At 56.1% G+C, this 26190-nt stretch overlaps 1 protein-coding gene across 1 annotated transcript in view; it reads right to left on the bottom strand.

Annotated features, from left to right (window-relative positions):
* Nucleotides 1-25969, bottom strand: part of HTATSF1 (HIV-1 Tat specific factor 1) — a gene marked incomplete at its 5' end in the record, with an annotated part of 53324 nt that extends 27355 nt beyond the window's left edge. The window contains 5 exons of the mRNA XM_078884697.1: nucleotides 11275-11364; nucleotides 12989-13088; nucleotides 18190-18353; nucleotides 21442-21599; nucleotides 25891-25969. Of these exons, the coding sequence (XP_078740823.1) occupies nucleotides 11275-11364; nucleotides 12989-13088; nucleotides 18190-18353; nucleotides 21442-21599; nucleotides 25891-25969 (591 nt within the window). The remainder of the gene's footprint in view (nucleotides 1-11274; nucleotides 11365-12988; nucleotides 13089-18189; nucleotides 18354-21441; nucleotides 21600-25890) is intronic.
* Nucleotides 25970-26190: the final 221 nt, after the last annotated feature.

The following is a 26190-nucleotide window of genomic DNA, read 5'->3' on the forward strand; positions in this document are numbered from 1 at the left end:
CGGGGAGACACGGAGAGACATGGTGAGACACGGAGAGACACGGAGAGACACGGAGAGAGAGACACGGGGAGAGAGACACGGAGAGTGAGACACGGAGAGACACGGAGAGACACGGAGAGACACGGGGAGACACGGGGAGACACGGTGAGACACGGTGAGACACGGGGAGACACGGAGAGACACGGAGAGACACGGAGAGTGAGACACGGAGAGTGAGACACGGAGAGACACGGAGAGTGAGACACGGAGAGTGAGACACGGAGAGTGAGACACGGAGAGTGAGACACGGAGAGACACGGGGAGTGAGACACGGAGAGTGAGACACGGAGAGACACGGAGAGACACGGAGAGTGAGACACGGAGAGTGAGACACGGAGAGTGAGACACGGAGAGTGAGACACGGAGAGTGAGACACGGAGAGACACGGAGAGTGAGACACGGAGAGTGAGACACGGAGAGTGAGACACGGAGAGTGAGACACGGAGAGACACGGAGAGTGAGACACGGAGAGTGAGACACGGAGAGTGAGACACGGAGAGTGAGACACGGAGAGACACGGAGAGTGAGACACGGAGAGACACGGAGAGTGAGACACGGAGAGTGAGACACGGAGAGTGAGACACGGAGAGTGAGACACGGGGAGACACGGAGAGTGAGACACGGGGAGACACGGAGAGACACGGAGAGTGAGACACGGAGAGTGAGACACGGGGAGACACGGAGAGACACGGAGAGTGAGACACGGAGAGTGAGACACGGAGAGACACGGAGAGTGAGACACGGAGAGACACGGAGAGACACGGAGAGACACGGAGAGTGAAACACGGAGAGACACGGAGAGTGAGACACGGAGAGTGAGACACGGGGAGTGAGACACGGAGAGTGAGACACGGAGAGTGAGACACGGGGAGACACGGAGAGTGAGACACGGGGAGACACGGAGAGACACGGAGAGTGAGACACGGAGAGTGAGACACGGAGAGTGAGACACGGAGAGTGAGACACGGGGAGACACGGAGAGTGAGACACGGGGAGACACGGAGAGACACGGAGAGTGAGACACGGAGAGTGAGACACGGGGAGACACGGAGAGACACGGAGAGTGAGACACGGAGAGACACGGAGAGTGAGACACGGAGAGTGAGACACGGAGAGTGAGACACGGAGAGACACGGAGAGTGAGACACGGGGAGACACGGAGAGTGAGACACGGGGAGACACGGAGAGACACGGAGAGTGAGACACGGAGAGTGAGACACGGGGAGACACGGAGAGTGAGACACGGGGAGACACGGAGAGACACGGAGAGTGAGACACGGAGAGACACGGAGAGACACGGAGAGACACGGGGAGTGAGACACGGAGAGACACGGGGAGTGAGACACGGGGAGACACGGAGAGACACGGGGAGTGAGACACGGAGAGACACGGAGAGACACGGAGAGACACGGGGAGTGAGACACGGAGAGTGAGACACGGAGAGACACGGGGAGTGAGACACGGGGAGACACGGAGAGTGAGACACGGGGAGACACGGAGAGACACGGAGAGTGAGACACGGAGAGACACGGAGAGACACGGAGAGACACGGGGAGTGAGACACGGGGAGACACGGAGAGTGAGACACGGTGAGACACGGAGAGTGAGACACGGGGAGTGAGACACGGAGAGACACGGAGAGAGAGACACGGAGAGACACGGAGAGACACGGAGAGACACGGGGAGACACGGAGAGACACGGAGAGACACGGAGAGACACGGAGAGACACGGGGAGACACGGGGAGACACGGAGAGACACGGGGAGACACGGGGAGACACAGAGAGACACGGGGAGAGAGACACGGGGAGACACGGGGAGACACGGGAGACACGGGGAGACACGGAGAGACACGGGGAGACACGGAGAGACACGGGGAGACACGGAGAGACACGGAGAGACACGGAGAGACACGGAGAGACACGGGGAGACACGGAGAGACACGGAGAGACACGGAGAGACACGGAGAGACACGGAGAGACACGGGGAGACACGGGGAGACACGGAGAGACACGGAGAGACACGGAGAGACACGGAGAGACACGGGGAGACACGGGGAGACACGGGGAGACACGGGGAGACACGGAGAGACACGGAGAGACACGGGGAGACACGGGGAGACACGGGGAGACACGGGAGACACGGGGAGACACGGAGAGACACGGGGAGACACGGGGAGACACGGGGAGACACGGGAGACACGGGGAGACACGGAGAGACACGGGGAGACACGGGGAGACACGGGGAGACACGGAGAGAGAGACACGGGGAGACACGGGGAGACACGGGGAGACACGGAGAGACACGGAGAGACACGGGGAGACACGGGGAGACACGGGGAGAGAGACACGGGGAGACACGGGGAGACACGGGAGACACGGGGAGACACGGGGAGACACGGAGAGACACGGGGAGACACGGGGAGACACGGGGAGACACGGGGAGACACGGAGAGACACGGAGAGACACAGAGAGACACGGAGAGAGAGACACGGGGAGACACGGGGAGACACGGGGAGACACGGAGAGACACGGGGAGACACGGGGAGACACAGAGAGACACGGGGAGAGAGACACGGGGAGACACGGGGAGACACGGGAGACACGGGGAGACACGGGAGACACGGGGAGACACGGAGAGACACGGGGAGTGAGACACGGAGAGACACGGAGAGACACGGGGAGACACGGAGAGACACGGGGAGAGAGACACGGGGAGACACGGAGAGACACGGGGAGACACGGAGAGACACGGGGAGAGAGACACGGGGAGACACGGAGAGACACGGGGAGACACGGAGAGACACGGAGAGACACAGAGAGACACGGAGAGACACAGAGTGAGACACGGAGAGACACGGGGAGACACGGGGAGACACGGAGAGACACAGAGTGAGACACGGAGAGACACGGAGAGACACGGAGAGACACGGGGAGACACGGGGAGACACGGAGAGACACAGAGTGAGACACGGAGAGACACGGGGAGACACGGGGAGACACGGAGAGACACAGAGAGACACAGAGTGAGACACGGAGAGACACGGGGAGACACGGAGAGACACGGAGAGACACGGGGAGACACGGGGAGACACAGAGAGACACGGGGAGACACGGGGAGACACGGAGAGACACGGGGAGACACGGGGAGACACGGGGAGACACGGGGAGACACGGGGAGACACGGGGAGACACGGGGAGACACGGAGAGACACGGGGAGACACGGAGAGACACGGAGAGACACGGGGAGACACGGAGAGACACGGGGAGACACGGGGAGACACGGAGAGACACGGAGAGACACAGAGTGAGACACGGAGAGACACGGGGAGACACGGAGAGACACGGAGAGACACGGGGAGACACGGGGAGACACGGGGAGACACGGAGAGACACGGAGAGACACGGAGAGACACGGGGAGACACAGAGAGACACGGAGAGACACAGAGAGACACGGGGAGACACAGAGAGACACGGAGAGACACAGAGAGACACGGGGAGACACAGAGAGACACGGGGAGACACAGAGAGACACGGAGAGACACGGAGAGACACGGAGAGACACGGGGAGACACGGGGAGACACGGGGAGACACAGAGAGACACGGGGAGACACGGGGAGACACAGAGAGACACGGAGAGACACGGGGAGACACGGAGAGACACGGGGAGACACGGAGAGACACGGAGAGACACGGGGAGACACGGGGAGACACGGGGAGACACAGAGAGACACGGGGAGACACGGGGAGACACAGAGAGACACGGAGAGACACGGGGAGACACGGAGAGACACGGAGAGACACGGGGAGACACGGGGAGACACGGGGAGACACGGGGAGACACGGGGAGACACGGAGAGACACGGGGAGACACGGGGAGACACGGGGAGACACGGAGAGACACGGAGAGACACGGAGAGACACGGAGAGACACGGAGAGACACGGAGAGACACGGGGAGACACTGAGAGACACGGAGAGACACGGAGAGACACGGAGAGACACGGAGAGACACGGGGAGACACGGGGAGACACGGGGAGACACGGAGACACGGAGAGACACGGAGAGACACGGAGAGACACGGGGAGACACGGAGAGACACGGAGAGACACGGGGAGACACGGAGAGACACGGGGAGACACGGGGAGACACGGAGAGACACGGAGAGACACGGGGAGACACGGAGAGACACGGAGAGACACGGGGAGAGAGACACAGAGAGACACGGGGAGACACGGAGAGACACGGAGAGAGAGACACAGAGAGACACGGGGAGACACGGGGAGACACGGAGAGACACGGGGAGACACGGAGAGACACGGGGAGACACGGGGAGAGAGACACAGAGAGACACGGAGAGACACGGAGAGACACGGGGAGACACGGGGAGACACGGGGAGACACGGAGAGACACGGAGAGACACGGGGAGACACGGAGAGACACGGGGAGACACGGTGAGACACGGAGAGACACGGGGAGACACGGAGAGACACGGTGAGACACGGAGAGACACGGGGAGACACGGGGAGACACGGGGAGACACGGAGAGACACGGAGAGACACGGGGAGACACGGTGAGACACGGAGAGACACGGGGAGACACGGGGAGACACGGAGAGACACGGGGAGACACGGAGAGACACGGGGAGACACGGGGAGACACGGAGAGACACGGAGAGACACGGGGAGACACGGAGAGACACGGGAGACACGGAGAGACACGGGGAGACACGGAGAGACACGGAGAGACACGGAGAGACACGGGGAGACACGGGGAGACACGGGGAGACACGGGGAGACACGGGGAGACACGGAGAGACACGGAGAGACACGGAGAGACACGGAGAGACACGGAGAGACACGGGGAGACACGGGGAGACACGGGGAGACACGGGGAGACACGGAGAGACACAGAGAGACACGGAGAGACACGGAGAGACACGGAGAGACACGGAGAGACACGGGGAGACACGGGGAGACACGGGGAGACACGGGGAGACACGGGGAGACACGGAGAGACACGGAGAGACACGGAGAGACACGGGGAGACACGGGGAGACACGGGGAGACACGGGGAGACACGGGGAGACACGGAGAGACACGGAGAGACACGGAGAGACACGGAGAGACACGGGGAGACACGGGGAGACACGGGGAGACACGGGGAGACACGGAGAGACACGGAGAGACACGGAGAGACACGGAGAGACACGGAGAGACACGGGGAGACACGGGGAGACACGGGGAGACACGGAGAGACACGGAGAGACACGGAGAGACACAGAGAGACACGGAGAGACACGGAGAGACACGGAGAGACACGGAGAGACACGGGGAGACACGGGGAGACACGGGGAGACACGGGGAGACACGGAGAGACACGGAGAGACACGGAGAGACACAGAGAGACACGGAGAGACACGGAGAGACACGGAGAGACACGGAGAGACACGGAGAGACACGGAGAGACACGGGGAGACACGGAGAGACACGGGGAGACACGGGGAGACACGGGGAGACACGGGGAGACACGGAGAGACACGGAGAGACACGGAGAGACACGGGGAGAGAGACACGGAGAGTGAGACACGGGGAGACACGGGGAGACACGGGGAGACACGGGGAGACACGGAGAGACACGGAGAGACACGGAGAGACACGGGGAGAGAGACACGGGGAGAGAGACACGGAGAGTGAGACACGGGGAGACACGGGGAGACACGGAGAGAGAGACACGGTGAGACACGGAGAGACACGGAGAGACACGGGGAGACACGGAGAGACACGGGGAGACACGGAGAGACACGGAGAGAGAGACACGGGGAGACACGGGGAGACACGGGGAGAGAGACACGGAGAGTGAGACACGGGGAGACACGGGGAGACACGGAGAGACACGGAGAGACACGGTGAGACACGGAGAGACACGGGGAGAGAGACACGGGGAGAGAGACACGGTGAGACACGGTGAGACACGGAGAGACACGGGGAGACACGGAGAGACACGGTGAGACACGGAGAGACACGGGGAGACACGGAGAGACACGGAGAGACACGGGGAGACACGGAGAGACACGGAGAGACACGGAGAGACACGGAGAGAGAGACACGGGGAGAGAGACACGGAGAGTGAGACACGGGGAGACACGGAGAGACACGGGGAGACACGGTGAGACACGGAGAGACACGGAGAGACGCGGAGAGACACGGTGAGACACGGAGAGACACGGGGAGACACGGGGAGACACGGAGAGACACGGAGAGACACGGGGAGACACGGAGAGACACGGAGAGACACGGTGAGACACGGAGAGACACGGGGAGACACGGAGAGACACGGTGAGACACGGAGAGACACGGGGAGACACGGAGAGACACGGAGAGACACGGGGAGACACGGAGAGACACGGAGAGACACGGAGAGACACGGAGAGACACGGAGAGAGAGACACGGGGAGAGAGACACGGAGAGTGAGACACGGGGAGACACGGAGAGACACGGGGAGACACGGTGAGACACGGAGAGACACGGAGAGACGCGGAGAGACACGGTGAGACACGGAGAGACGCGGAGAGACACGGAGAGACACGGAGAGACACGGGGAGTGAGACACGGGGAGAGAGACACGGAGAGACACGGGGAGACACGGAGAGACACGGGGAGACACGGAGAGACACGGAGAGACACAGGGAGACACGGAGAGACACGGAGAGACACGGGGAGACACGGGGAGTGAGACACGGGGAGAGAGACACGGAGAGACACGGGGAGACACGGAGAGACATGGTGAGACACGGAGAGACACGGAGAGACACGGAGAGAGAGACACGGGGAGAGAGACACGGAGAGTGAGACACGGAGAGACACGGAGAGACACGGGGAGACACGGGGAGACACGGTGAGACACGGTGAGACACGGGGAGACACGGAGAGACACGGAGAGACACGGAGAGTGAGACACGGAGAGTGAGACACGGAGAGACACGGAGAGTGAGACACGGAGAGTGAGACACGGAGAGTGAGACACGGAGAGTGAGACACGGAGAGACACGGGGAGTGAGACACGGAGAGTGAGACACGGAGAGACACGGAGAGACACGGAGAGTGAGACACGGAGAGTGAGACACGGAGAGTGAGACACGGAGAGTGAGACACGGAGAGACACGGAGAGTGAGACACGGAGAGTGAGACACGGAGAGTGAGACACGGAGAGTGAGACACGGAGAGTGAGACACGGAGAGACACGGAGAGTGAGACACGGAGAGACACGGAGAGTGAGACACGGAGAGACACGGAGAGTGAGACACGGAGAGTGAGACACGGAGAGTGAGACACGGAGAGTGAGACACGGAGAGACACGGAGAGTGAGACACGGAGAGTGAGACACGGAGAGTGAGACACGGAGAGTGAGACACGGAGAGACACGGAGAGTGAGACACGGAGAGACACGGAGAGTGAGACACGGAGAGTGAGACACGGAGAGTGAGACACGGAGAGTGAGACACGGGGAGACACGGAGAGTGAGACACGGGGAGACACGGAGAGACACGGAGAGTGAGACACGGAGAGTGAGACACGGGGAGACACGGAGAGACACGGAGAGTGAGACACGGAGAGTGAGACACGGGGAGACACGGAGAGACACGGAGAGTGAGACACGGAGAGTGAGACACGGAGAGTGAGACACGGAGAGACACGGAGAGACACGGAGAGTGAGACACGGAGAGTGAGACACGGAGAGTGAGACACGGGGAGACACGGAGAGTGAGACACGGGGAGACACGGAGAGACACGGAGAGTGAGACACGGAGAGTGAGACACGGAGAGTGAGACACGGAGAGTGAGACACGGGGAGACACGGAGAGTGAGACACGGGGAGACACGGAGAGACACGGAGAGTGAGACACGGAGAGTGAGACACGGGGAGACACGGAGAGACACGGAGAGTGAGACACGGAGAGACACGGAGAGTGAGACACGGAGAGTGAGACACGGAGAGTGAGACACGGAGAGTGAGACACGGAGAGACACGGAGAGTGAGACACGGAGAGTGAGACACGGGGAGACACGGAGAGACACGGAGAGTGAGACACGGAGAGACACGGAGAGACACGGAGAGACACGGGGAGTGAGACACGGAGAGACACGGGGAGTGAGACACGGGGAGACACGGAGAGACACGGGGAGTGAGACACGGAGAGACACGGAGAGACACGGAGAGACACGGGGAGTGAGACACGGAGAGTGAGACACGGAGAGACACGGGGAGTGAGACACGGGGAGACACGGAGAGTGAGACACGGGGAGACACGGAGAGACACGGAGAGTGAGACACGGAGAGTGAGACACGGGGAGACACGGAGAGACACGGAGAGTGAGACACGGAGAGACACGGAGAGTGAGACACGGAGAGTGAGACACGGAGAGTGAGACACGGGGAGACACGGAGAGTGAGACACGGAGAGTGAGACACGGAGAGACACGGAGAGTGAGACACGGGGAGACACGGAGAGTGAGACACGGGGAGACACGGAGAGACACGGAGAGTGAGACACGGAGAGACACGGAGAGACACGGAGAGACACGGGGAGTGAGACACGGAGAGACACGGGGAGTGAGACACGGGGAGACACGGAGAGACACGGGGAGTGAGACACGGAGAGACACGGAGAGACACGGAGAGACACGGGGAGTGAGACACGGAGAGTGAGACACGGAGAGACACGGAGAGTGAGACACGGAGAGACACGGAGAGACACGGGGAGTGAGACACGGGGAGACACGGAGAGTGAGACACGGTGAGACACGGAGAGTGAGACACGGAGAGTGAGACACGGAGAGACACGGAGAGTGAGACACGGAGAGTGAGACACGGAGAGTGAGACACGGAGAAACACGGAGAGTGAGACACGGGGAGTGAGACACGGAGAGACACGGAGAGAGAGACACGGAGAGACACGGAGAGACACGGAGAGTGAGACACGGAGAGACACGGGGAGTGAGACACGGGGAGACACGGAGAGACACGGGGAGTGAGACACGGAGAGTGAGACACGGAGAGACACGGAGAGTGAGACACGGGGAGACATGGAGAGTGAGACACGGGGAGACACGGAGAGACACGGAGAGTGAGACACGGAGAGACACGGAGAGACACGGAGAGACACGGGGAGTGAGACACGGGGAGACACGGAGAGTGAGACACGGTGAGACACGGAGAGTGAGACACGGTGAGTGAGACACGGAGAGACACGGAGAGACACGGGGAGTGAGACACGGAGAGACACGGAGAGTGAGACACGGGGAGACACGGAGAGTGAGACACGGTGAGACACGGAGAGTGAGACACGGGGAGTGAGACACGGAGAGTGAGACACGGAGAGTGAGACACGGAGAGACACGGAGAGTGAGACACGGAGAGTGAGACACGGGGAGACACGGAGAGTGAGACACGGAGAGACACGGAGAGTGAGACACGGGGAGTGAGACACGGAGAGTGAGACACGGAGAGTGAGACACGGAGAGACACGGAGAGACACGGAGAGACACGGAGAGTGAGACACGGAGAGTGAGACACGGAGAGTGAGACACGGAGAGTGAGACACGGAGAGTGAGACACGGAGAGACACGGAGAGTGAGACACGGAGAGACACGGGGAGACACGGAGAGACACGGAGAGACACGGAGAGTGAGACACGGAGAGTGAGACACGGGGAGACACGGAGAGTGAGACACGGTGAGTGAGACACGGAGAGACACGGAGAGACACGGGGAGTGAGACACGGAGAGACACGGAGAGTGAGACACGGGGAGACACGGAGAGTGAGACACGGTGAGACACGGAGAGTGAGACACGGAGAGTGAGACACGGTGAGACACGGAGAGTGAGACACGGAGAATGAGACACGGAGAGTGAGACACGGTGAGACACGGAGAGTGAGACACGGAGAGTGAGACACGGAGAGTGAGACACGGTGAGACACGGAGAGTGAGACACGGTGAGTGAGACACGGAGAGACACGGGGAGTGAGACACGGAGAGACACGGAGAGTGAGACACGGGGAGACACGGAGAGTGAGACACGGAGAGTGAGACACGGTGAGTGAGACACGGGGAGACACGGAGAGTGAGACACGGAGAGACACGGAGAGTGAGACACGGAGAGTGAGACACGGAGAGACACGGAGAGTGAGACACGGAGAGTGAGACACGGAGAGTGAGACACGGGGAGACACGGAGAGACACGGAGAGTGAGACACGGAGAGTGAGACACGGAGAGACACGGAGAGTGAGACACGGAGAGACACGGGGAGTGAGACACGGAGAGACACGGGGAGTGAGACACGGAGAGACACGGAGAGTGAGACACGGAGAGACACGGGGAGTGAGACACGGAGAGACACGGGGAGTGAGACACGGAGAGACACGGAGAGTGAGACACGGAGAGACACGGGGAGTGAGACACGGAGAGACACGGGGAGTGAGACACGGAGAGACACGGAGAGTGAGACACGGAGAGACACGGAGAGTGAGACACGGAGAGTGAGACACGGAGAGTGAGACACGGAGAGACACGGAGAGTGAGACACGGAGAGTGAGACACGGAGAGTGAGACACGGAGAGACACGGAGAGTGAGACACGGAGAGTGAGACACGGAGAGTGAGACACGGAGAGGCGCGAGGAGAGAGACGCAGAGAGACACGGAGAGACACAGGGTTTGTGAGTGAGTGGGTGAGTGAGAGGACGAGCGAGTGAGTGAGTAAGTGAGTGAGTGAGCGGGTGAGTCAGTGGGTGAGTGAGTGAGTGGGTGAGCGAGTGTGTGAGTGAGTGGGTGAGTGAGTATGTGAGTGAGTGAGCGGGTGAGTGGGTGAACGAGCGGGTGAGCGGGTGAGCGAGTGAATGAGTGGGTGAGTGTGTGAGTGAGTGGGTGAGTGAGTATGTGGGTGAGTGAGCGGGTGAGCGAGTGAGTGTGTGAGCGGGTGAGTGAGTGAGTGAGTGTGCGAGTGAGCGAGTGAGTGGGTGAGGGAGCGAGTGAGCGAGTGGGTGAGCGAGCGGGTGAGCGGGTGAGTGAGTGGGTGAGTGAGTGAGTGTGCGAGTGAGTGAGTGTGCGAGTGGGTGAGCGAGTGGGTGAGCGGGTGAGTGAGTGGGTGAGTGAGTGTGCGAGTGAGTGAGTGAGTGAGTGAGTGGGTGAGCGAGCGGGTGAGTGGGTGAGCGAGTGGGTGAGCCTCACATCGAACAGGATGACTTTCTTGACACAGCCAAACTTCTCCGCTTCGGAGCGCAGGTCCTGAGAGATCTCGTTCAGCACCAGTGGATCATCCTGCGACACCACAACCACCACCACAACCACCACCACAACCACCACCACCACCACAACCACCACCACAACCACCACCACCACAACCACCACCACCACCACAACCACCACCACCACAACCACCACCACCACCATCACCACCACCCAGTCAACCACCATCACCACGTCAACCGCCATCACCACCACCACAACCACCACCACCACAACCACCACCACCACCATCACCACCACCCAGTCAACCACCACCACCACCACCACCACAACCACCACCACCACCCAGTCAACCACCACCACCATCACCACCACAACCACCACCACCACCAAGCAGTCAACCATCACCACCACCACCACCATGCAGTCAACCACCACGCAGATAACCACAACATCATGGCGGGTAGTTGTGGTAGAAGTTGTGGTAGTGGTGGTTGTGGTGGTTGTGGTCGTTGCGGTAGTTGTGGTAGTAGTTGTGGTAGTTGTGGTAGTAGTTGTGGTAGTTGTGGTAGTTGTAGTGGTGGTTGTGGTAGTTGTTGTGGTAGTGGTAGTTGGGGTTGTAGTTGTGGTAGTAGTGGTGGTGGTAGTTGTGGTGGTGGTAGTGGTAGTAGTAGTAGTTGTGGTGGTTGTGGTGGTTGTGGTTGTAGTAGTGGTAGTAGTGGTAGTAGTAGTGGTAGTAGTAGTTGTGGTGGTTGTGGTGGTGGTAGTAGTAGTAATGGTAGTAGTAGTAGTTGTGGTGGTTGTGGTAGTAGTTGTGGTGGTTGTTGTCACCTGGAAGTCGGTGGGGTGGAACAGGTGGTGGTAGTTGTGGTGGTGGTTGTGGTAGTTGTGGTGGTAGTTGTTGTGGTAGTTGTGGTGGTTGTGGTAGTTGTGGTTATAGTTGTGGTGGTAGTTGTGGTAGTTGTGGTGGTTGTGGTAGTTGTGGTTATAGTTGTGGTGGTTGTGGTAGTTGTGGTTATAGTTGTGGTGGTAGTTGTGGTAGTTGTGGTGGTTGTGGTAGTTGTGGTTATAGTTGTGGTGGTTGTTGTAGTTGTGGTAGTTGTGGTGGTTGTTGTAGTTGTGGTAGTTGTGGTGGTTGTGGTAGTTGTGGTTATAGTTGTGGTGGTTGTTGTAGTTGTGGTAGTTGTGGTGGTTGTTGTAGTTGTGGTTATAGTTGTGGTGGTTGTGTTAGTTGTTGTCACCTGGAAGTCGGTGGGGTGGAACAGGTTGTGGTAGTTGTGGTGGTTGTGGTAGTTGTGGTTATAGTTGTGGTGGTTGTGGTAGTTGTGGTTATAGTTGTGGTTATAGTTGTGGTGGTTGTGGTAGTTGTGGTTATAGTTGTGGTGGTTGTGGTAGTTGTGGTTATAGTTGTGGTTATAGTTGTGGTGGTTGTGGTAGTTGTGGTTATAGTTGTGGTGGTTGTGGTGGTTGTGGTAGTTGTGGTTATAGTTGTGGTGGTTGTGGTAGTTGTGGTTATAGTTGTGGTGGTTGTGGTGGTTGTGGTAGTTGTGGTTATAGTTGTGGTGGTTGTGGTGGTTGTGGTAGTTGTGGTTATAGTTGTGGTGGTTGTGGTGGTTGTGGTAGTTGTGGTTATAGTTGTGGTGGTTGTGGTAGTTGTGGTTATAGTTGTGGTGGTTGTGGTGGTTGTGGTTGTCACCTGGAAGTCGCTGGGGTGGAACAGCTGGTGCAGGATGACAACTCGTTCGTGTTTCAGCCGCAAACTCCCCGCCGCTCGCTCCGGCTTCCAGTCCAGCTGCCTGCACACACAACCAGCACACTAACTAGCAACTAGTACACTAACTAGTACACTAACTAGCACACTAACTAGCACACTAACTAGCACACTAACTAGCAACTAGTACACTAACTAGCACACTAACTAGCACACTAACTAGCACACTAACTAGCACACTAACTAGCACACTAACTAGCAACTAGTACACTAACTAGCACACTAACTAGCACACTAACTAGCACACTAACTAGCACACTAACTAGCAACTAGTACACTAACTAGCACACTAACTAGCACACTAACTAGCACACTAACTAGCACACTAACCAGCACACTAACTAGCAACTAGTACACTAACTAGCACACTAACTAGCACACTAACTAGCACACTAACTAGCACACTAACTAGCAACTAGTACACTAACTAGCACACTAACTAGTACACTAACTAGCACACTAACTAGCGCACTAACTAGCGCACTAACTAGCACACTAACTAGCACACTAACTAGTACACTAACTAGCAACTAGTACACTAACTAGCGCACTAACTAGCACACTAACTAGCACACTAACTAGCACACTAACTAACACACTAACTAGCAACTAGCACACTAACTAGCGCACTAACTAGCAACTAGCACACTAACTAGCGCACTAACTAGCAACTAGCACACTAACTAGCACACTAACTAGCACACTAACTAGCACACTAACTAGCAACTAGCACACTAACTAGCACACTAACTAGCAACTAGTACACTAACTAGCGCACTAACTAGTACACTAACTAGCAACTAGCACACTAACTAGTACACTAACTAGCAACTAGTACACTAACTAGCGCACTAACTAGTACACTAACTAGCAACTAGTACACTAACTAGCGCACTAACTAGTACACTAACTAGCAACTAGTACACTAACTAGCACTAACTAGTACACTAACTAGCAACTAGTACACTAACTAGCGCACTAACTAGTACACTAACTAGCAACTAGTACACTAACTAGCGCACTAACTAGCACACTAACTAGCAACTAGTACACTAACTAGCGCACTAACTAGCAACTAGCACACTAACTAGCACACTAACTAGCAACTAGTACACTAACTAGCGCACTAACTAGTACACTAACTAGCAACTAGCACACTAACTAGTACACTAACTAGCAACTAGTACACTAACTAGCGCACTAACTAGTACACTAACTAGCAACTAGTACACTAACTAGCACTAACTAGTACACTAACTAGCAACTAGTACACTAACTAGCGCACTAACTAGTACACTAACTAGCAACTAGTACACTAACTAGCGCACTAACTAGTACACTAACTAGCAACTAGTACACTAACTAGCACTAACTAGTACACTAACTAGCAACTAGTACACTAACTAGCGCACTAACTAGTACACTAACTAGCAACTAGTACACTAACTAGCGCACTAACTAGCACACTAACTAGCAACTAGTACACTAACTAGCACACTAACTAGTACACTAACTAGCAACTAGTACACTAACTAGCACACTAACTAGCACACTAACTAGCAACTAGTACACTAACTAGCACACTAACTAGCGCACTAACTAGCACACTAACTAGCACACTAACTAGCACACTAACTAGCACACTAACTAGCACACTAACTAGCACACTAACTAGCGCACTAACTAGTACACTAACTAGTACACTAGCACACTAACTAGTACACTGACTAGTACACTAACTAGCACTAACTAGCACACTAACTAGCACACTAACTAGCACACTAACTAGCGCACTAACTAGCACACTAACTAGCACACTAACTAGCACACTAACTAGCACACTAACTAGTACACTAACAAGCGCACTAACTAGCGCACTAACTAGCACACTAACTAGTACACTAACTAGCACACTAACTAGCACACTAACTAGCACACTAACTAGTACACTAACTAGCACACTAACTAGCACACTAACTAGCACACTAACTAGTACACTAACAAGCGCACTAACTAGCGCACTAACTAGCACACTAACTAGTACACTAACTAGCACACTAACTAGCGCACTAACTAGCACACTAACTAGCACACTAACTAGCACACTAACTAGCACACTAACTAGTACACTAACAAGCGCACTAACTAGCGCACTAACTAGCACACTAACTAGTACACTAACTAGCACACTAACTAGTACACTAACTAGCACACTAACTAGCGCACTAACTAGCGCACTAACTAGCACACTAACTAGCACACTAGCTAGCACACTAACTAGCACACTAACTAGCACACTAACTAGCGCACTAACTAGCGCACTAACTAGTACACTAACTAGCACACTAACTAGCGCACTAACTAGCGCACTAACTAGTACACTAACTAGCGCACTAACAAGCGCACTAACTAGCGCACTAACTAGTACACTAACTAGCGCACTAACAAGCGCACTAACTAGTACACTAACTAGCGCACTAACAAGCGCACTAACTAGCGCACTAACTAGTACACTAGCACACTAACTAGTACACTAACTAGCGCACTAACTAGCACACTAACTAGTACACTAACTAGCACACTAACTAGCGCACTAACTAGCGCACTAACTAGTACACTAACTAGCGCACTAACAAGCGCACTAACTAGCGCACTAACTAGCGCACTAACTAGCGCACTAACTAGCACACTAACTAGCACACTAACTAGCACACTAACTAGCACACTAACTAGCACACTAACTAGTAACTAGCACACTAACTAGCACACTAACTAGCACACTAACTAGCACACTAACTAGCAACCAGCACACTAACTAGTACACTAACTACACACTAACTAGTAACTAGCACACTAACTAGCACACTAACTAGCACACTAACTAGCACACTAACTAGCAACCAGCACACTAACTAGTACACTAACTACACACTAACTAGTAACTAGCACACTAACTAGCACACTAACTAGCGCACTAACTAGTACACTAACTAGCACACTAACTAGTACACTAACTAGCACACTAACTAGTACACTAACTAGCACACTAACTAGTAACTAGTACACTAACTAGTACACTAACTAGCACACTAACTAGTACACTAACTAGCACACTAACTAGTAACTAGCACACTAACTAGCAACTAGCACACTAACTAGCACACTAACTAGCACACTAACTAGCACACTAACTAGCACACTAACTAGCACACTAACTAGCACACTAACTAGTAACTAGCACACTAACTAGCACACTAACTAGCAACTAGCACACTAACTAGCACACTAACTAGCACACTAACTAGCACACTAACTAGCACACTAACTAGCACACTAACTAGCGCACTAACTAGCACACTAACTAGCTCACTAACTAGTAACTAGTACACTAACTAGTACACTAACTAGCACACTAACTAGCACACTAACTAGCGCACTAACTAGTACACTAACTAGTACACTAACTAGCTCACTAACTAGTAACTAGTACACTAACTAGTACACTAACTAGCACACTAACTAGTACACTAACTAGTACACTAACTAGCACACTAACTAGCACACTAACTAGCACACTAACTAGCACACTAACTAGTAACTAGCACACTAACTAGCAACTAGCACACTAACTAGCACACTAACTAGCAACTAGCACACTAACTAGCACACTAACTAGTAACTAGCACACTAACTAGCACACTAACTAGTAACTAGCACACTAACTAGCACACTAACTAGCACTAACTAGCACTAACTAGCACACTAACTAGTACACTAACTAGCACACTAACTAGCACACTAACTAGCACACTAACTAGTACACTAACTAGCACACTAACTAGCACACTAACTAGCACACTAACTAGCACACTAACTAGTACACTAACTAGCACACTAACTAGCACTAACTAGCACACTAACTAGTAACTAGCACACTAACTAACACACTAACTAGCACACTAACTAGCACACTAACTAGCACACTAACTAGCACACTAACTAGCACACTAACTAGCACACTAACTAGCACACTAACTAGTAACTAGTACACTAACTAGCGCACTAACTAACACACTAACTAGCACACTAACTAGCACACTAACTAGCACACTAACTAGTAACTAGTACACTAACTAGCGCACTAACTAACACACTAACTAGTACACTAACTAGCACACTAACTAACACACTAACTAGCACACTAACTAGCACACTAACTAGCACACTAACTAGCACACTAACTAGTAACTAGTACACTAACTAGCACACTAACTAGCACACTAACTAGCACACTAACTAGCACACTAACTAGCACACTAACTAGTAACTAGCACACTAACTAGCAACTAGTACACTAACTAGCACACTAACTAGTAACTAGTACACTAACTAGTACACTAACTAGCACACTAACTAGCACACTAACTAGCACACTAACTAGCACACTAACTAGCACACTAACTAGCACACTAACTAGCACACTAACTAGCACACTAACTAGTACACTAACTAGCACACTAACTAGCACACTAACTAGTAACTAGCACACTAACTAGCACACTAACTAGCAACTAGCACACTAACTAGCACACTAACTAGCACACTAACTAGTAACTAGCACACTAACTAGCACACTAACTAGCAACTAGCACACTAACTAGCACACTAACTAGCACACTAACTAGCAACTAGCACACTAACTAGCACACTAACTAGCACACTAACTAGTAACTAGCACACTAACTAGCACACTAACTAGCACACTAACTCACTTCTTCTGCTGCTGCAGAAGAAGTGAGTTAGTGTGGTGGTGAGCGTGGTGAGTGTGGTGGTGAGTGTGGTGGTGAGTGTAGTAGTGGTGAGTGTGGTGGTGAGCGTGGTGAGCGTGGTGGTGAGCGTGGTGAGCGTGGTGGTGAGCGTGGTGAGCGTGGTGGTGAGCGTGGTGAGCGTGGTGAGTGTGGTGGTGAGCGTGGTGAGCGTGGTGGTGAGCGTGGTGAGCGTGGTGGTGAGTGTAGTAGTGGTGAGCGTGGTGGTGAGCGTGGTGGTGAGTGTAGTGGTGAGTGTGGTGGTGAGCGTGGTGAGCGTGGTGGTGAGCGTGGTGAGCGTGGTGGTGAGTGTGTACCCACTTCTTCTGCTGCTGCAGCTGCTTGCGCTCCTCCTTGCTGCGTTTGCGTCTCTTGGTGGCGTCGTAGTCGCCCTTCAGGGCAAAGCGAGCGGCTTCCACCTTGACGGTGCAGCCTCGTAGCGCACTCTCATCCAGCAGACGCATCGCTAGCTCCACAGACTCCCTCTGGGGAAGGTAGTCACTCACTCAGTCACTCAGTCAGTCACTCAGTGACTCGCTCAGTCGCTCGCTCGCTCAGTAAGTCGCTCAGTCGCTCGCTCGCTCACTCAGTCACTCACTCAGTCGCTCAGTCACTCACTCAGTCATTTACTCACTCACTCACTCAGTCACTCACTCACTCAGTCATTCAGTCATTCGCTCACTCACTCGCTCAGTCACTCACTCAGTCACTCACTCAGTCAGTCAGTCACTCACTCACTCAGTCACTCACTCACTCACTCAGTCATTCGCTCACTCACTCGCTCAGTCACTCACTCAGTCACTCACTCAGTCAGTCAGTCACTCACTCACTCAGTCACTCACTCACTCACTCAGTCACTCAGTCACTCAGTCATTCGCTCACTCACTCGCTCAGTCACTCACTCAGTCACTCACTCAGTCGCTCACTCAGTCACTCACTCACCCACTCACTCACTCAGTCACTCACTCAGTCACTCAGTCATTCACTCAGTCATTCACTCAGTCACTCACTCACCCACTCACTCACTCATTCAGTCACTCACTCACCCACTCAGTCACTCACTCGCTCAGTCACTCACTCAGTCACTCACTCAGTCGCTCACTCACTCACACACTCACTCACTCACACAAAGCGAGCAGCTTCCACCTTGACGGTGCAGCCTCGTAGCGCACTCTCATCCAGCAGACGCATCGCTAGCTCCACAGACTCCCTCTGGGGTGGGGTAGACACTCACGCAGTCAGTCAGTCAGTCAGTCACTCGCTCAGTCACTCAGTCAGTCACTCAGTCACTCAGTCAGTGACTCGCTCAGTCGCTCGCTCAGTCATTCGCTCGCTCAGTCAGTCGCTCAGTCGCTCACTCAGTCACTCACTCAGTCGCTCAGTCATTTACTCACTCAGTCAGTCAGTCAGTCACTCACTCACTCAGTCACTCACTCAGTCAGTCGCTCGCTCAGTCAGTCATTCAGTCACGCGCTCAGTCAGTCACTCACTCAGTCACTCAGTCAGTCGCTCAGTCAGTCAGTCAGTGACTCGCTCAGTCGCTCGCTCAGTCATTCGCTCGCTCAGAAAGTCGCTCAGTCGCTCGCTCATTCGCTCGCTCAGTAAGTCGCTCAGTCGCTCGCTCGCTCACTCGCTCACTCGCTCACTCACTCAGTCACTCACTCAGTCACTCAGTCACTCACTCAGTCATTTACTCACTCACTCACTCATTTACTCACTCACTCACTCAGTCAGTCAGTCAGTCACTCACTCACTCAGTCACTCAGTCAGTCACTCAGTCATTCGCTCACTCACTCGCTCAGTCACTCACTCAGTCACTCACTCAGTCGCTCACTCACTCACTCACTCACGCAAAGCGAGCAGCTTCCACCTTGACGGTGCAGCCTCGTAGTGCACTCTCATCCAGCAGACGCATCGCTAGCTCCACAGACTCCCTCTGGGGTGGGGGGGTCACTCACTCAGTCACTCACTCAGTCACTCAGTCAGTCACTCAGTCATTCGCTCACTCACTCGCTCAATCACTGACTCAGTCACTCACTCACTCACCCACTCACCCACCCACTCACTCGCCCACCCACCCACTCACCCGCCCACTCACCCACTCACCCGCCCACTCACCCACTCACCCGCCCACTCACCCACTCACCCGCCCACTCACCCACTCACCCACCCACCCACTCACCTTGAGGTAGCAGCAGATCCCATCACCCTTGAGAGTGTCCGTGATGGAGTCCCGGTACAACTTGCACTTGAGTTTGCCCGTGACCGGGTCTCACTAACTCAGTCAGTCACTCACTCGCTCAGCCACGCGCTCAGCCACTCGCTCAGCCACTCGCTCAGCCACTCGCTCAGCCACTCGCTCAGTCACTCGCTCAGTCACTCACTGAGTCACTCAGTCACTCACCCACTCACTCAGTCGCTCACTCACGCAAAGCGAGCAGCTTCCACCTTGACGGTGCAGCCTCGTAGCGCACTCTCATCCAGCAGACGCATCGCTAGCTCCACAGACTCTCTCTGGGGAAGGTAGTCACTCAGTCAGTCACTCAGTCATTTACTCACTGACTCACTCAGTCAGTCAGTCAGTCAGTCACTCACTCAGTCACTCAGTCAGTCACTCAGTCAGTCACTCAGTCATTTACTCACTGACTCACTCAGTCAGTCAGTCAGTCAGTCACTCACTCAGTCACTCAGTCAGTCACTCAGTCAGTCAGTCAGTGACTCGCTGAGTCGCTCGCTCAGTCATTCGCTCGCTCAGTCAGTCGCTCAGTCGCTCGCTCGCTCAGTCAGTCGCTCGCTCAGTCACTCAGTCACTCACTCAGTCATTTACTCACTGACTCACTCAGTCAGTCAGTCAGTCACTCAGTCAGTCACTCAGTCAGTCAGTCAGTGACTCGCTGAGTCGCTCGCTCAGTCATTCGCTCGCTCAGTCAGTCGCTCAGTCGCTCGCTCGCTCACTCAGTCACTCACTCAGTCGCTCAGTCATTTACTCACTCACTCACTCAGTCAGTCAGTCAGTCACTCACTCAGTCACTCACTCAGTCAGTCGCTCGCTCAGTCAGTCATTCAGTCATTCGCTCAGTCAATCAGTCAGTCGCTCGCTCAGTCATTCGCTCGCTCAGTCAGTCGCTCAGTCGCTCGCTCAGTCACTCGCTCAGTCACTCAGTCACTCACCCACCCACTCACCCACTCACCCACCCACTCACCCACTCAATCACTCACTCACCCACCCACCCACCCACTCACTCACTCACCCACCCACCCACCCACCCACTCACCCACTCACCCACTCACCCACTCACTCACCCACCCACCCACTCACCTTGAGGTAGCAGCAGATCCCGTCGCCCTTGAGAGTGTCCGTGACTGAGTCCCGGTACAACTTGCACTTGAGTTTGCCGGTGACCGGGTCTCACTAACTCAGTCAGTCACTCACTCACTCGCTCAGGCACTCGCTCAGTCACTCACTCACTCGCTCACTCACCCACTCGCTCACTCACCCACTCGCTCGCTCACCCACTCGCTCACTCACCCGCACACTCACCCACCCACTCACCCACCCACCCACCCACTCACCTTGAGGTAGCAGCAGATCCCGTCGCCCTTGAGAGTGTCCGTGACTGAGTCCCGGTACAACTTGCACTTGAGTTTGCCGGTGACCGGGTCCCTGACGACGATGCCGCACTTGGACATGAGCTCCTCAAACTCCTCCTGGGTGATGTCAGTGGGCAGCCCTGGCAAATACCACAACCACTATAACCACAACCACAACCACCACCACCACAACAACTACTACTACTACAACAACAACCACCACAAGCACCACCACCACCACCACGACTAGAGCCACAACCACCACCACAACAACTACTACTACTACTACAACAACCGCAAGCGCCATAACTATAACCTCAAACACTATAACCACAACCACTATAACCTCTCTCCCCGTGTCTCTCTCCCCGTGTCTCTCTCTCCCTGTGTCTCTCTCTCCCTGTGTCTCTCTCCCCGTGTCTCTCTCCCCGTGTCTCTCTCTCCCCGTGTCTCTCTCCCCGTGTCTCTCTCCCCGTGTCTCTCTCCCCGTGTCTCTCTCCCCGTGTCTCTCTCTCCCCGTGTCTCTCTCTCCCCGTGTCTCTCTCTCCCCGTGTCTCTCTCCCCGTGTCTCTCTCTCCCCGTGTCTCTCTCTCCCCGTGTCTCTCTCTCCCCGTGTCTCTCTCTCCCCGTGTCTCTCTCTCCCCGTGTCTCTCTCTCCCCGCGTCTCTCTCTCTCCCCGTGTCTCTCTCTCTCCCCGTGTCTCTCTCTCCCCGTGTCTCTCTCCCCGTGTCTCTCTCTCCCCGTGTCTCTCTCTCCCCGTGTCTCTCTCCCCGTGTCTCACTCTCCGTGTCTCTCTCCCCGTGTCTCTCTCTCCCCGTGTCTCTCTCTCCCCGTGTCTCTCTCTCCCCGTGTCTCTCTCTCCCCGTGTCTCTCTCTCCCCGTGTCTCTCTCTCCCCCGTGTCTCTCTCTCCCCGTGTCTCTCTCCCCCGTGTGTCTCTCTCCCCGTGTCTCTCTCTCCCCGTGTGTCTCTCTCCCCGTGTCTCTCTCTCCCCGTGTGTCTCTCTCCCCGTGTCTCTCTCTCCCCGTGTCTCTCTCCCCCCGTGTGTCTCTCTCCCCGTGTCTCTCTCTCCCCGTGTGTCTCTCTCCCCGTGTCTCTCTCTCCCCGTGTGTCTCTCTCCCCGTGTCTCTCTCTCCCCGTGTCTCTCTCTCCCCGTGTCTCTCTCCCCGTGTCTCTCTCTCCCCGTGTCTCTCTCTCCCCGTGTCTCTCTCCCCGTCTCTCTCTCTCCCCGTGTCTCTCTCCCCGTGTCTTCCCCGTATCTCTCTCTCCCCGTGTCTCTCTCTCCCCGTGTCTCTCTCTCCCCGTGTCTCTCTCTCCCCGTGTCTCTCTCTCCCCGTGTCTCTCTCTCCCCGTGTCTCTCTCTCCCCGTGTCTCTGTCCCCCCGTCTCTCTCTCTCCCCGTGTCTCTCTCTCCCCGTGTCTCTCTCTCCCCGTGTCTCTCTCCCCCCGTCTCTCTCTCTCCCCGTGTCTCTCTCTCCCCGTGTCTCTCTCTCCCCGTGTCTCTCTCCCCGTATCTCTCTCTCCCCGTGTCTCTCTCCCCGTGTCTCACTCTCCGTGTCTTCCCCGTATCTCTCTCTCCCCGTGTCTCTCTCTCCCCGTGTCTCTCTCTCCCCGTGTCTCTCTCTCCCCGTGTCTCTCTCCCCGTATCTCTCTCTCCCCGTGTCTCTCTCCCCGTGTCTCTCTCCCCGTATCTCTCTCTCCCCGTGTCTCTCTCTCCCCGTGTCTCTCTCTCCCCGTGTCTCTCTCTCCCCGTGTCTCTCTCTCCCCGTGTCTCTGTCCCCCCGTCTCTCTCTCTCCCCGTGTCTCTCTTTCCCCGTGTCTCTGTCCCCCCGTCTCTCTCTCTCCCCGTGTCTCTCTATCCCCGTGTCTCTCTCTCCCCGTGTCTCTCTCTCCCCGTGTCTCTCTCTCCCCGTGTCTCTCTCCCCGTATCTCTCTCTCCCCGTGTCTCTCTCCCCGTGTCTTCCCCGTATCTCTCTCTCCCCGTGTCTCTCTCTCCCCGTGTCTCTCTCTCCCCGTGTCTCTCTCCCCGTGTCTCTCTCTCCCCGTGTGTCTCTCTCCCCGTGTCTCTCTCTCCCCGTGTCTCTCTCTCCCCGTGTCTCTCTCCCCGTGTCTCTCTCTCCCCGTGTCTCTCTCTCCCCGTGTCTCTCTCCCCGTCTCTTCCCCGTATCTCTCTCTCCCCGTGTCTCTCTCTCCCCGTGTCTCTCTCTCCCCGTGTCTCTCTCTCCCCGTGTCTCTCTCTCCCCGTGTCTCTCTCTCCCCGTGTCTCTCTCCCCCCGTCTCTCTCTCTCCCCGTGTCTCTCTCTCCCCGTGTCTCTCTCTCCCCGTGTCTCTCTCTCCCCGTGTCTCTCTCTCCCCGTGTCTCTCTCTCCCCGTGTCTCTCTCTCCCCGTGTCTCTCTCCCCGTGTCTCTCTCCCCGTGTCTCACTCTCCGTGTCTCTCTCCCCGTGTCTCTCTCTCCCCGTGTCTCTCTCCCCGTGTCTCACTCTCCGTGTCTCTCTCCCCGTATCTCTCTCTCCCCGTGTCTCTCTCCCCCCGTGTGTCTCTCTCCCCGTGTCTCTCTCTCCCCGTGTCTCTCTCTCCCCGTGTCTCTCTCTCCCCGTGTGTCTCTCTCCCCGTGTCTCACTCCCCGTGTCTCACTCCCCGTGTCTCTCCCCGTGTCTCACTCTCCACGTGTCTTTCTCCCCGTGTCTCTCTCCACGTGTCTTTCTCCCCGTGTCTCTCTCCCCGTGTCTCTATCCCCGTGTCTCTCTCACCATGTCTCTCTCTCTCTCCCCGTGTCTCTCTCTCTCCCCGTGTCTCTCTCTCCCCGTGTTTCTCTCTCCCCGTGTGTCTCTCTCCCCGTGTCTCTCTTTCTCTCCCCGTGTGTCTCTCTCCCGTGTCTCTCTCTCCCCGTGTCTCTCTCTCCCCGTGTGTCTCTCTCCCCGTGTGTCTCTCTCCCCGTGTGTCTCTCTCCCCGTGTGTCTCTCTCCCCGTGTCTCTCTCTCCCCGTGTGTCTCTCTCCCCGTGTGTCTCTCTCCCCGTGTGTCTCTCTCCCCGTGTCTCTCTCTCCCCGTGTGTCTCTCTCCCCGTGTCTCTCTCTCCCCGTGTCTCTCTCTCCCCGTGTCTCTCTCCCCGTATCTCTCTCTCCCCGTGTCTCTCTCCCCGTGTCTTCCCCGTATCTCTCTCTCCCCGTGTCTCTCTCTCCCCGTGTCTCTCTCTCCCCGTGTCTCTCTCCCCGTGTCTCTCTCTCCCCGTGTGTCTCTCTCCCCGTGTCTCTCTCCCCGTGTCTCTCTCTCCCCGTCTCTCTCTCCCCGTGTCTCTCTCTCCCCGTGTCTCTCTCTCCCCGTGTCTCTCTCTCCCCGTGTCTCTCTCTCCCCGTGTCTCTCTCCCCGTCTCTCTCTCTCCCCGTGTCTCTCTCCCCGTGTCTCTCTCTCCCCGTGTCTCTCTCCCCCCGTCTCTCTCTCTCCCCGTGTCTCTCTCTCCCCGTGTGTCTCTCTCCCCGTGTCTCTCTCCCCGTGTCTCTCTCTCCCCGTCTCTCTCTCCCCGTGTCTCTCTCTCCCCGTGTCTCTCTCTCCCCGTGTCTCTCTCTCCCCGTGTCTCTCTCTCTCCCCGTGTCTCTCTCCCCGTGTCTCTCTCTCCCCGTGTCTCTCTCCCCCCGTCTCTCTCTCTCCCCGTGTCTCTCTCTCCCCGTGTCTCTCTCTCCCCGTGTCTCTCTCTCCCCGTGTCTCTCTCCCCGTGTCTCTCTCCCCGTGTCTCACTCTCCGTGTCTCTCTCCCCGTGTCTCTCTCTCCCCGTGTCTCTCTCCCCGTGTCTCACTCTCCGTGTCTCTCTCCCCGTATCTCTCTCTCCCCGTGTCTCTCTCCCCCGTGTGTCTCACTCCCCGTGTCTCACTCTCCGTGTCTCACTCTCCACGTGTCTTTCTCCCCGTGTCTCTCTCCCCGTGTCTCTCCCGTGTCTCACTCTCCACGTGTCTTTCTCCCCGTGTCTCTCTCCCCGTGTCTCTATCCCCGTGTCTCTCTCACCATGTCTCTCTCTCTCCCCCGTGTCTCTCTCTCCCCGTGTCTCTCTCTCCCCGTGTGTCTCTCTCCCCGTGTCTCTCTTTCTCTCCCCGTGTGTCTCTCTCTCCGTGTCTCTCTCTCCCCGTGTGTCTCTCTCCCCGTGTGTCTCTCTCCCGTGTGTCTCTCTCCCCGTGTGTCTCTCTCCCCGTGTGTCTCTCTCCCCGTGTCTCTCTCTCTCTCCCCGTGTGTCTCTCTCCCCGTGTCTCTCTCTCCCCGTGTCTCTCTCTCCCCGTGTCTCTCTCCCCGTGTCTCTCTCTCCGTGTCTCTCTCCCCGTGTCTCTCTCTCCCCGTGTCTCTCTCTCCGTGTCTCTCTCCCCGTGTCTCTCTCTCCCCGTGTGTCTCTCTCCCCGTGTCTCTCTCCCCCCGTGTGTCTCTCTCTCCCCGTGCGTGTCACTCACCACTGACGTAGACGTTTGTATTCTTCTCCTGTTCGATATCAAACCAACCTGAGCAAATGGGAGAGAAAACGTCAGTGAACTATAAACAACGCACCCAGCCACACACACACACACATCCACCCACACACCACACCCACACACACACCCACACACCCACCCACACACACACACATCCACCCACTCATCCGCCCACCCACACACACACACATCCACACATCCACCCACCCACCCACTCACACATCCACCCACACACACACACACATCCACCCACCCACACACCCACCCACACACACACACATC

This window comes from Lampetra fluviatilis, unplaced genomic scaffold (assembly GCF_964198595.1).
Source record: "Lampetra fluviatilis unplaced genomic scaffold, kcLamFluv1.1 SCAFFOLD_174, whole genome shotgun sequence".
Taxonomy (NCBI): Eukaryota; Metazoa; Chordata; class Hyperoartia; order Petromyzontiformes; family Petromyzontidae; genus Lampetra; species Lampetra fluviatilis.